The sequence below is a fragment of the Castanea sativa genome, chromosome 2 (assembly GCF_040712315.1).
Source record: "Castanea sativa cultivar Marrone di Chiusa Pesio chromosome 2, ASM4071231v1".
NCBI classification, from domain to species: domain Eukaryota; kingdom Viridiplantae; phylum Streptophyta; class Magnoliopsida; order Fagales; family Fagaceae; genus Castanea; species Castanea sativa.
The window spans coordinates 10,223,504-10,237,210 of record NC_134014.1 but is presented as its reverse complement, the minus strand read 5'-3'; the positions used below and the strand labels follow the sequence as shown (position 1 = coordinate 10,237,210).

General features: G+C 32.1%; 1 protein-coding gene across 1 annotated transcript; it reads right to left on the bottom strand.

The window, feature by feature from the left end:
* Positions 1–3,813: 3,813 nt before the first annotated feature.
* Positions 3,814–12,243, bottom strand: LOC142623548 (UDP-glucuronic acid decarboxylase 2-like). The gene is made up of 7 exons (XM_075796983.1): positions 11,508–12,243; positions 10,292–10,434; positions 9,650–9,729; positions 9,281–9,364; positions 9,062–9,136; positions 4,995–5,087; positions 3,814–4,258 (listed from the first exon to the last, which is right to left on the bottom strand). Exons 1-7 carry the CDS (start codon positions 12,101–12,103, stop codon positions 4,049–4,051), a joined length of 1,281 nt encoding a protein of 426 aa, XP_075653098.1. The 5' UTR covers positions 12,104–12,243; the 3' UTR covers positions 3,814–4,048.
* Between the last annotated feature and the right edge of the window lie 1,464 nt (positions 12,244–13,707).

Genomic DNA, 13,707 nt, shown 5'->3' with positions numbered 1-13,707 from the left:
GCAAATTATAAGACTAACTCATGTGTATTATTTAAACAAGTCACATGACTCATTAAAAAGTCATGTGCCTAAAGCCACACATAGTGAAGAAAATTTAAGAGTCAATGATCTTTTGGAATAAGCATAAATAAATTAATAAGGTGATTTTCATGTCCTAAACTACTAGCACTTGCCCCATATACCGGATAGCATATAGTTTTATGGACAGAATTTTCTCCAAACCTCCACCCAGCGATGTGGCAATTGAAATGAACATCCACATGTATTTTTAATCACATTGCCTGTTTAATAATCATGTGACTTGTTTAAAAGATTTGATGAATCACGTGGTAAAATTACAAGTGGAAGGTCATCTGAACAATGCGTAATAGGTTGGAGGATATTCCTCCAAACCGGTTTAGAGGAAAACTGTCTCTGTTCTATAGCCATTTAAAATGAATAAAATACATTATTGCTACACTGCAGCTATACTATAACTCATAACATTAATAGCAGTGCATGCGTCCAATAAGAATGCACTGAAAATTGTAAAAGAAAAAACAAATCACCTGAACACCGGATATTGCTTTTACGACTGTTGACTTTCCATGTGCCACATGACCAATGGTGCCTGATGCAATAAGTTAAATTCCAGATCATCAGCTTCAACAAAAACATAGGAGCACCAGACAATCACCAACTAGAAGTATGAAAAATTCAGTTAAGCTCAAGTGCTGCAATGACCATGTGAAGGAGGTTTAAGCAGTTCGATAGCAAACAGAGCTTACCAATATTTATTGTAGCCTGCCGAGATATAACTTCAGGGGAGAGTGGATGTAACGTTGTTACATCCAGTTTACTCAGGTCTTGCTCCATCAAACCCTTCCGCGACATTTTTGGTTGTTTCTTAGTGACCCTCTAAATGAAAGAACTTTCTGTTTTGGTTATTCCGCAAAAATCCAACTAAGAAACAATCAACGAATGTTTCTCTCAACAAACACAAGAAAACTGCACAAACCAAAAGCAATCAAATCAATTACCACACTCAGCACACTACTGTGCAAAATTGGAAATTCACAAATGCACCAAGATTACAATCTGGCATACCTGATAATTTCCATTAAATCGAAAACAAAAACTTTCTTTATAAATCACTCTAAAGAGACCCCACAATGAAAAAAGGCATTATTAAGCATAGAATCTTATTCTCTTACTAAAGGCAACAGTGAAACCATAAAATTCGATTGTTATTCCCTATCTCCATCTAAACCCAAAAGAGAAAGAGAAATCCAAGCAAAAACAAAACCCAAATAAAACTATAACCAAATTGTTTAACTAAAAAATCAAAAACAAAATAAAAGAAAAACCCTACAAAACCCCCCCCATAAATGCCAAGCATAAAAATGGGTTTTGATTTCACCATCGTCACAATCGTTATCTTAAAGCATTTTATGTAAAAAATAAAAAATCCAATACCCACAAAAAGAATTATCAAAACCCTAAATAAACCCAGACTCTGATTGATATTTCAAAACCCTAATCCCCCAAAGTTCATTCCCACATATAAATAATTTTTAAAAAATTAAAAAATAAAAATCTAATGGTAAAAAATAATCTAAAAAAAAACGAGCACGAATCAAAAATCTGAAAATCGAAAATGAAAAGCAAACCACAAATTAGACAGAAATGAGAGAGAGAGAGAGAGAGGCGGACCTGGTTGGTTCAGCTCGTACGCAAAACCGGGTCGGGTTGGGTCGGTTTTAAGGGCGAGCCGACAAGAGCGAGCGAGAGAGAGAGGCTTGTGTTTGGGAGCTGAGAGAGAGAAAAAGCACAGATTTGTAGAGGAATTTTGGCGTAGCTAATGCTATATATCAATACCATGTGATTTTTTTGCTAGGGGAACAAGGTGAGGTTATTTTCGTAATTTTACTGCGAGACCCGGATTTGGACAAAGCCTGCTCGCTTTCACTTGGGCTTCAGCCCATGTTTTGAACCCTTCTTCTCCAGGTAAACACAAACAGAGTGTTATTGGTTTATATCAGTTATCTGGCAAGAGTTAACAGGCATCAAATTAAAAAATATTTTTTGAAATTTTTATAGAAAAAGAAAAAATAAACTTTCTTCTTTTAACTTTTGATTTTTTTTTTATGAAAGTTATATTAAAATTTTCCTAAAATAGGAAATTAACAAATGCTCTAATGACATTTGTTAACAAGCATCAAATTAAAAAATATTTTTTGAAATTTTTATAGAAAAAGAAAAAATAAACTTTCTTCTTTTAACTTTTGATTTTTGATTTTTTTTTATGAAAGTTATATTAAAATTTTCCTAAAATATGAAATTAACAAATGCTCTAATGACATTTGTTAACCAGACCCAACTTAAATTATTGGCTTATAATAAGTTTTAATGCATGTGTTTTAATAGCTCAATTTAAAGTTTTTTGTCCTTTTAACGAGAGATTTATGGTTTTAATCCTCACTACACCAAAAATCATTTGGTTGTTGAAATTGTGCGATTAAATAATTAAATTTATCATATCTCAATAGTTTAAACTTTTAAAATAATCAATAATTTATCATCAATGTCTTAGATTTGATAATAAGGAAAGTTTTCTTAATGAAACAAATGGAGTATCTTTAAGCCATACCAATATAAATGGGTCTAGGTATAGTTATCTATCTGTGTTGTGCCCATGATTGATGAATCCGAAATGTCAAATGTGGGATCCGGGCTAAATGAACGCTAAGCACGCCTAATTTCCCTTTGGAGTTTCGAACTTACCAGCAACTAGCCCATTAGCAAAAATTGCTTTTGGGTCATGAACAATTCTAAAGGGAGTTTCAGATACAGATTGAGAAACAAAAGAAATGACAGGTTTCCAATAAATAGAATATTTTTTACCTTCTTTTTCTTAAATCTCCCTTTTATGGTGTGTATAGAAGTCTAATATGTTTCAGATTTTTTGTTAAACAACTGGCTTCACCAATTGAGTTAAGGTAAAATAAACATAAATAAATATTATATATATATATATACACACACACGTGCGTGTGTGTAAAAGAGCCTTGGATGTTTGCATTTTTCGATAGTGAAATGTCTTAGTTTTGTCCTTTGCTTGTTGGAATGTATGGTAAGATGTCCTTTTGTATAACACATTTTAATGCATTATTATTTGCATTGGTGGAATGATGCACCATTTTGCATAATATAATCTCCTTTTACATAGTGAGATGTCTTTTTGCTACACAACATGATGTCTTTTTGTTATTGATTTGTAATCCTCAATTCACCACATTTTATATATTTAAGAGGCAAAGGAATCAGAATTCAGTAACCCCCTTTAGGGAGGAATTTGCCAAGAAGCCACCAGGATACTGAAATTGAAAAGAGCATAATTTTGCTATTGCTCAGTTCCAATGCTTCAGGGGCAACAGTATGTTTAGCACTTTGCTTTCAAGGGAAAAAGAAAAAGAATGAATCATGTTTAGCCCCTTCAAACAAATATAACATTCATCAATGTTACAAATAGTATACCTATAACATATGCATGTAGTTGGATTACATTTTTGCTGATTTACCTATACGCATAATGTTGAATTGTTGTTTTAACACCCAACTCAATCTCAATGCAGTATTGTATTTCCATTATCATTAAGAAAGGCATGCAACTTTAAGATCCAAGTTTTCTGTCAAATACCAATACGATCACAAAATTGTTCTCTAAAGCTCTACAGATATTAAGCCCCGATTAGTCGACCTTGAAAATTGGCATAACAATTAACAATGACCAAGTGTAATTTAAATGATACTGAGAACTTGAAAATATAAAAGTGATAACAAAAAAACTATTTTACTATATATTGGTAAAGAAGATTAATCTACACACTCAAAAAAAAAAAATTGCTCGCTTTACACTCTCATAATTAATAATCTCTCCCTCCCAGGCCTGTTCATGTGAGTAACAGTGACAGAAAGGTGTAAATATTCATAAAGATTATCCCTCTTATTCAATTTTTATTTTCACTAATTTTTTTCTCAATGTCCCTCAACAATACATACATAAAACTTATGCGCCAACACTGTCTTTTTTGTCACCAAATATACGTTGTTTGAAGTCTTCAACCATGAGAGGAAGTCCATTGCGAAGAGACACAGTTGGGTGCCACCCAAGAAGCTCTCTGGCCTTGGTAATATCAGGCTTTCTCTTATGTGGGTCATCCTCAGTATTGGGCCTGAACTCTATCTTTGCATAAGGGTCTATAGTTTCTTGTACCACCTGCACAAACCCAAGTCCAATTCCCTCTTCTTAGCTTTGTTCTTCTTTTTTTTCTTTAATCAATAAAAAAGAAAATGGAGCGAGGCCCAAGTATGTAGGAAGTAAACTAAGGACACTTCAAATAAGAAAAAGAAAACAAAAATTAAGCAAGATACAAGCTATCCAAGGATGCTAAAACATCTTAATCGAAATCAAAAGAAGGCCAATTACCTTTGTTCCTTTCTTTTGAGTTAATTTTTAAGAAAAGCTGTAACTTGGTTATATTTCATCTCTTTAATAAGTTTAGTAATAACTAATGAGTATAATGGTCCTATTATCTCATAATAGGTCTCATTCTTCTACCATTTCCAAAGAGTTAATGGCTATTCGTAGTTATTATTTCAATGCCAAAATAATAACTTTGCACATAAATATTACATATTTGATTTCATTCATAAATCTATTTTTTACTCTATGAGTTTTAGTGTCATAAAAATGCTATTTTTTTAAGTTTGATAATTTAACAAAAGTTGCGTCCGTTAAGAATTTGATTATGTCAATTTTTTTTTTTTTTGTGGCAATATATCATTTTTTTTTTTACTAATTTTATAGGATATGGAGCTACTAGAGTTAACTTTATGAGTTTCACTTAATAGTTATTATATTACTAAACCACGCAACTTCATTTGAGTATAACATAGAAAAATTGTCGGGAAAAAAAAAAGTACAACATAGAGAAGTAGAACAAAAATTTTACCTGAGCAAGTTCAAGCATGGTGAATTCACTAGGATTGCCAAGGTTGAAAGGACCCACATGATCACCTTCCATCAGCCTTATCAGACCCTCCACCTGTCATTGTCGGATAGTATATAAAAGTCAGAGAACATCATTGGTCAGAACAGTCAGAACTCAGAAGCGTGCCCCACAACCCAACCTACCTACCTTCCCCACAATCTTAATCCTCGCCATTTTCGCCAACTAAACAGGCACAGGGAAGAAAAATAAAGAGACCACCAAAAGGAAATGTCTAAAAGTCACTTCATTATTTGAGTATATACATTACTGATTAGAATTCTCATAAGTCATAAAGAGAAAAGGTTAAAACATTACTATTATATAATGGATTTTGCTAATGTGTGTCCTTAGGACACACAATAATTTATCACTTTTAAAAAAAAAATTCAAAAATTCAAAAAAATTTGACAGTTTTTTCAATTCCCAAGAAAATTTTTCAAAAAATGAATGAATTAGGGCACATATTAACCAGACCCTTATATAATTATGTCCAAATCCAAATCCTTGGTGGTGATGTTAAGTGTCATTTTAATATTTGTACTTCCTATTTGAATAATAAACCCTCCAAGACTTTTGGTTTGTGACAAATCTTAAATTTAAATTATCTGTTGATAGCAAGGTAATAACTACATTACAAAGTTATTAAAAATGTGGAACAAATATGTATAAATTAAGTGTGTAAACTTTAAATCAATTAATTTTATTGATAATTCAATAATCAGATATGAGAAGATTTAAACTATGAAAGCTTCTATTGAAAATACCAACTCTAAATACTTCTATTGAAAATACCGAGAAGTATTAACCAATTTAAAACTACTACTTCTTGTTGGAAAATAATAACAGAATGCTTGGTTCATTACAAATTTATTGTCAAAAGGTTAATTACTTAAATCAAGAGCAAATTTGCACTTACTTCAAAGTTCAAGGATGATATTTATTATTAAAAAAAAACACCTAACACTTTATTTAAAACACAAGGGAAAAAAAAAAGAAAAAAGAAAAAAGGATTATGATGGAAATGATCCAATTTTCAATGTTTGGTTACAAAGGTAGAAATGGAAAATAATGAAAATTGAGCGATTGATTTTCTTTGGGGCCCATATTTTTGTGTCCTCCCAAAATGGAGTAATTCTTAGGTACTCCCGGAGCACGGAAAATGGTACTCCCTCCTCTCACATTCATGGTGGGGTCCGCTCATTAAATTCATGATGGGGTCCACCATGAATGTGAGAGGAGGGAGCACCATTTCACTATATTCCGGGACTACCTAAGAATTTTCCCCCAAAATGACCAGATGAGGAGGGATAGCTAAAAAGAGAGTGGGTTGATTTTAAAATAAAGTGAATAAACTTATTGAAATATCCTTAATCTTTTTAGAAACAAATTCCAAAATTCAAACACTACTCTATATAGGAAATTCAAATAAGGACATAAATGTAAAAATGCACATACATCCTTTCCTTTCCTTTTATAAACCAAACAAATTCTATATAGAAAATTCTTTTCCCTTCTTTCCTGTATCTAAAGTCTAAATACATCTAAAGATACTAATTTCCTCTTCCCTTCTTTTCTCTTTCCCTCCCCTCTCTCTTTTCCTTTCTCTCTCTCTTCCCCTAATTACAACCAAACAAAGTGTAAGTTTTAGTTGGGTGCCTATAGACCACTTCAGAAAAATAAAACACTTTTTTTTAAAATGAAAATTAGAACACATTTAAGATAGATTTTATTAGAAGAAAGTTGGCAGTGGTGGCCTTTGAGCTCAGGAGACTCACATGTTTGCTGACAGTGGATGGAAATGATTTCGATTGATATTATTTCATTTTGAGCATGACAAACTCAAAATAATGAAACATCGACAGAAACATAACAAATTCGTACAAAAGTGTCTGTTAGTGTCAGCTGCATCCCGATTCCCCAAGTTATGTTTTTACAACCACAAAGTGACACTTTTTTCCTTTGTTTCCTGTCTGATTTTTATCAAAATCCAAACAATGACTGCTTGATTACATTACATTCAGATCCCTCCATTTTTATCGAAAGAGAAAAAATAAGTTGTTTGCTCGAATACTTGTACACAAGTTAAGGCTACACTGCCTCAAAAATTATTTGATACAATCCGAACCAAGACTTCTGAATTCTGATGATAACTCTAGAGGTGGACCCAAAAAAAAAGGCTACCAAGATAAGTTTTTAAATCTGCTAAAACAATGGTGACCCTACATATATACCTCTCAAGAGACATCAAATTCTCAATACCTCCTCATCATGTCTCATTAAAAAATAAAAATTGTATGAAAGAAAATAAATTTTAAAAGAAAAGAAGGAAAAAAAAGACCATATATATATATATGCTTAAATGAAAGTCAAAGATTTAGAAACCATGAATGGCATCAGTGCTTCACCATAAACTACCACAATCACAATTGCGACCCCATGACAAGCTTCACTAGAAATTGCCATGAATTTGATTGACATTATCAACTAACAGAGAACAACAACAAAAAAAAATCTATAACTATCCTAAATGATAGTGGTAATCATTTTTTGGCAACAATATATATATGTAGCAATCAGATTTTATGATACTGGTTGGGCATTATCTGGTCCAGGTAATAACTGAGACCCCCTGACAACCTTCACTAGTTAAGCCACATTAGTACTATTTGCCCGTTTGGATCCCCGTTTTCCTTCATGCGTCTGCGTTTTTTTTTTTTTTTTTTTAAAAGACCAGCACTTGGTGCACTGTTCATGGGACATGAACAGTGTACCAAGGCATATAAACAGTAAAAAAAAGAGTAAACAGTGTTTTTTTACTCATTAAAAAATTATTTTGCTACAGTGTTTTCAGTTTTCAACAATAAGTTCTATCCAAACGGACTCATAAATATGGTTATGATTGATGTTTTCAAAACACTGACATCTTTAATTTGTATTATGTACCAACAGTTTGCTAGCTAGATATGGTGGCTCTTAAATTGGGACATAAAGTGTACAATTATCTGCCACATATATTTTGAAGCAATTTGACAGATGTAGGAGTGGATTATAGTACATTAGAGAAAGCTAAGGTTTCACAGCAGCCAAATTGTACTTAAAAAATCAAAACCAAAAGAAGCAATTTGATAGATATCAGAGTTCATCATGTTCATTAGACTAAAATAAGAACAAAACTTAAGTGGTTAGGTATTGTAGTTTAGATTAATTAGTGTGTAATCTCATGCATATGCACTGGTACATTTAAAAACAATCATAATTATATATATATATATATATATATGATTTATAATCTAATTAGATCTAGATTCTTTTGGTTTTGTACCTAATAATTCACTTGCCACAAAAATTAAAAAATTGGATGGGACACATGGCGCAAATTGAACTTCAATTAAAATTCAATTTAAAATTTAATTGAATTTAGACTCTTCGATTTTTGCACCTAATAATTCACTTAACACATAAATTTAAAAATTAGATGAGACAAGTGATGCAAAATTATTCTCCAATTTAAAAAATTAATTAAATTTTCTCTCAGTTTTGACAATATATATATGAAAGGTGCTACATCCACAACATTTTTACAACATCTTTACAACAAATCATAGGTAGTTAGTTGTTATTGGTTCAAATTTGAACCTAACACTAAGATTACTTTTTTGCCCCAACAATAACAACCAGTAGCATCCTGCCACTTAGGATTTGTTGTAAAAATGTTGTGAACATATCATTTCTCTATATATATATATATATATATATATAGATTAATTAAATTCAACCACATGCGATATTAATTAATATATCACAAACAGTATTATTTGTTTCTAACGACAATTAAATTCAACTATATGTCATATTAAATAATACAACCATATAGTTGAATTTAATTTGGAGAGATAAAAAATTGTATTTTAACAGATGGATTTGAACAATTTAAATTAATGTGAGAAATGAATTAAATAAAAAGCTTTTTAAGTATGCTTGTTGCAATATTATGAATTAAAAAAGAAAAGAAAAAAGAAAGGCATTACCAGGTCGGAAACATATTGAAAGCTTCTTGTTTGCTTCCCATCACCATAAACAGTCAATGGCTCCTTCCTTAATGCCTATGTAGTTTAACCATTAACAAAAGAATCCCAAATAGAACTAGAATTAGGTACTTTAAACTTTGTTATTTATTTAAAACTAAAGAGGCAAAGAGAACAAAAAAAACAAATGGAAACTGATTAATATAAATAAAAGTTAATTACCTGAGCAACAAAATTGCTAACTACACGACCATCGTCTATGCACATACGTGGTCCATATGTGTTAAAAATTCGAGCAATCCTCACCTGCAAAACGTTGTAAGATCATTTAAATTTCTCTTTACAGACTATCAATTAATTAATGCACCTAGTGTTAAATTAAAATGCAGTAACTCCTTTACCATAATAAAATTGTAATTTTTTAAAAAATAATTTCATAAATAAAAATGAGAAATTTGAATCCAAGACATCTTTATCTAAAATACCATGAAGTCTCAATTGAATTATACGGCTTTTAGCGTTTTATTCAAAAATGAAATTTAAGAAACTAAAGTAAAATTGTGAAGTAATTTAAGATAAATTAAGCTTGACCTCAATGCCATGGCCTCTGTGATAGTCCATGGTCAAGGTCTCTGCCGTACGCTTCCCCTCATCATAGCAACTCCTTACACCTGCCAAGATGCACGTGTGGGTCAAGACCCAATGAGAGAATTGCCCTTTGGTCAATTATTCAAGAGGGCTATATTTAAACTTTTAGAATAGTCAAATCCACTACTAATTTTATTATAAAATGTGCTTAATATAGGGGTTAGTGCATATATTAACCCATATATTAAACAAATTTTAACTATATAATATATATTTGTAATGTATTTAAGAGTTAACACATTAGTTTATAAACTTAGAATAAAGTTTAATCCCAAATTTTTCTAACCATTTGCGTTTTTATTTATAAGAATATTTATGTATATTATTTAAACAAATTATATGATTTATTACAAAAATCTTGTTACAGAAACTACATATGGGTAATGTCTTCAATCGCTATATAAATTTTAACCAGTTTGGAGTTTTTTTTTTTTTTGTAAAATTTGTGATAGTCTTAATGTTACTCTAAACGTTCAAAGTTTAGATAATAAAATAGGATTTTTTTTTTTCATTTTAAATAAAAAAGAGAGTATATTTCATAATTTTAAACATAAAATAGTTAAGAGTTAAAAAATTTGAAGTTACCAATGGGGTTGACGTTGCCCCAGTAGGTTTCAACCTGGGGGTGTTGCAGAGGATCGCCGTACACCTCACTGGTGCTCGTTACCAAAAACCTTGCACCCACTCTTTTTGCCAGTCCAAGCATGTTCATTGTACCCACCACATTGGTCTTGTGACCCCCTGGAATACAAAGTCAAGGACTCCAAACAGGACCCACGTGTCTAATAATAAGAGAAAAATTAGATTTAAAATGTTTGTATTCTTTATTTATTCTCTCATTTTGGGATTCAAATCCAATGGATTGGATAATTCCACATGGAAAAAATATTTTATACATTCGATTTATTGAACCTCACTGGCTGATTAAAAAAAATGTAAAACCCAGAATATAGATTAATTTCACATCAACCTAATTATTAATTAGTGATAATTATACCAAATCCTTTGTAAATGCATACCGAAGTAAGTGTCAAAAAATTGAAAGGAAAATGTGACACAGTTTAAATTGTATGTCATCGTGATGGGTCCAGTCAAACTAAATACTTAACCTAATCTAAGTCCATAATAAATAGGAATAATTGTCAAAATGACCTCTCTCCTAAGATTCTACAAAATGAAAACAACACTCAAAAATACCAAAATTCTTCCAAATTGGCATGAAAGTCCCCAATATATTATAATCATCCAAATTTTCTCATGAAATAAGTACTTAGATTCTGATAGTTTAACTCTAGTGTGAGAAATCAACTTTGTCTATAAATCAATTTAGTCCTTAAAGTTCTAAAAATTATCTAATAATTCAACATTTAGTTAACTTTAGGCTAAAATATAAAAAGGAAAAACTTGTTATAGATAAACTGTTTTACACATAGCCTAAAAATCAACTAAAACAGTGGCTTAAAATTACAATTTCTACTTAAAAACTATGATTTCAAGCCATAATTTCAATTATTTTTTCAAGTTATAATTTCAGTTATTTTTTAAGTTGCATAAAACTATGTAAAATCATTTGCCTCTAATAAACACAATCAAGTATAAAAAAAAAATCAAATAATATAAACAGTCCTCTGTTTTAGTTCAAAACACTAATTTTTTTTTCTAATTAGAAACCAAATTAACCCAAAAATAAGCAAATCCTTTAATTCAAAGTCTCAGTTAAATCCTAGTATATGATCAAGGAATTCAAGACCAAAATAATAACTTAAGGAAATTAAAAATATATATAAAAATAAAAATGAAGGATATGATGGTTTTGACCGGATTGTACTTGTAATGAACTGGAGAAGCAGGGCAAGCTAGATGGTAGATCTGATCCACTTCCAATAGAATCGGCTCAACGACGTCGTGTCTTATGAGCTCAAACCTCGGACTCCCAAAGTGCTGTACCAGGTTGTCCTTCCTGCCCGTGAAGAAATTATCAACGACGATCACAGTGTCTCCTCTTTCGATCAGACGGTCCACAAGGTGGCTCCCCACGAACCCGGCCCCACCAGTCACCAATATTCTCAGGCCCTTCTTCTTCAACCCCAGTGGAACTTTCCCACCAACGTTAAAATGCACATCATGGTGTGATGACTGTGACGACGTCGTCTCGTACAGCACGTGCCGAGTTTGGAGCTGAGCCGACTCGGACTGTTGCTGTGAAAGTGGTGGTGTTTTACTTAAAGGGTCGAAGAAGTTGAAGAAAAAAGTGGCTATGGCGATTCCAATGAACGTGTACAGTAATGGGTCTCTGGATTTTTTAAGAAGATTTGTGGGTTTTTGTGCAAGGTGGAGAGTGTCATTGGGTTTTGGAGTTTTGCTAGTTTGGGTTCTGTGAATGAGCTCAGAGTTCATTTTTCTTTAGGAAAAGAAAAAATCTGAGTTTTGGAGAGAGAGAGAGAGAGAGAGAGTGAGTGAGCGTTTTGGTTAAAGAGGGAGGGATTTTCATGCATGAAATATTGGCACTATAATCGCTCCAAGGTGCGTGGTTTGTGCTACCTTGCGGGTTTGGCACTTATTAGTAAGGGCACTTTGTTATATGCTTCTGGTAAGTGGTCACACTTTTTTTTACAGTTACGTAAATGTATGTGGGTAACGTACAGTACTCTGAAATGGGGGGAAAAGATGTGAAGTTAATTAATGTTGGGTGCACATGGTTAATGATTAAATTAGGTAGCTGCTTTAAGTTTTTATTAAATAATTGCAAGTCAACTAACTCAACGACTAACGAATATAATAATAATGAAAATAATGGTTAATTATTAATTATAAATACGATGGTGGGAGTGGGATTTTTTTTTTTTAAATCTACATCATATTAAAATACATACATGTGTGTGTTTTTTGGGTAAAAATATTACCTCTATAATTTATAATCAATTGGCAAAGTTCATTCTCCTTTAAATTCAAGCGTTATTGAAATTATAATTGATGCTAACTTTGTTGTAGGCTTGCATACAAATAATGAAACCTCATATGTTAAATATGCACAAATTGTTGATGATTGCAAGAACTTGTTGAACCAAATCCCCTGATGGTAGGTCAAACATGGCTATAGAGAAGTCAACTTTTGTTTTTAATCTGCTTGCAAAGATGACTATTTACATACAAACAAGATTTACCTTACTTTAGAATATTAGCCTGTGTAGTATTTTCTTTTAAAGTTACGATTTCTAAGTTCAAAATTATGACTTCAAGTCACGATTTCAGTTCAAAAATAAGGTGTGTGAAACTATATAACAGTTTGTGATCTATGACCTAGTTGATGGAGGCAGCAAGCCGGGTCAGGGGGGAACTTGAACCAAATATGGATTGTACAAGTGGACCCATAAAGATAGGCTGTAATACTTGTCAATCAATTTCTGACAGTTCAACTGTGTAGTTGGAAACTGAGCAACTGGTCAGATTAAAATAGGGTGGTAACTCTGAGCTTGGACATTGTATAAAACTTTGACCGCTATAATCCTCAAGTGTCTGACCACTTTGGGTCTCTGAAGATGATGAAAGAAAGGAGATAAATTTACAGTCTGGAGAGCAAAAAGGATAGAGATGTACATGAGCTTGTGAGTTAAAACATGTGATCAGTCAAAAAAAAAGGAAAGAAAAAGAATGAATATAGAAAAATGTAGCGTTTCCTTTAAACGCGAAGTGTGGCATAATTGACGCTTGCCTAGTGAAAACCACGATTGGTCTGTGGAAGGCACGAAGACGCTAGTGCATTTGTTGGAAACAGGCCGACCTTACGATATTGTCTCCAAAGAAAAGAGGTGAGCCAAGCCAGGTGTACGCATTTCACATGCAACAGAAATTATTTATTGCTGGGAGAGTAGAAAAATTAGCTTAATTCCTTCAAATTAACAACTACGATAGGTTGAATCCACTAGTAAGGTGCTACCGTCCCCAGTGAACACAACCATGTGCCTGTTGACAAGTGAAATCCCTTCGTCAACGCAGACCGA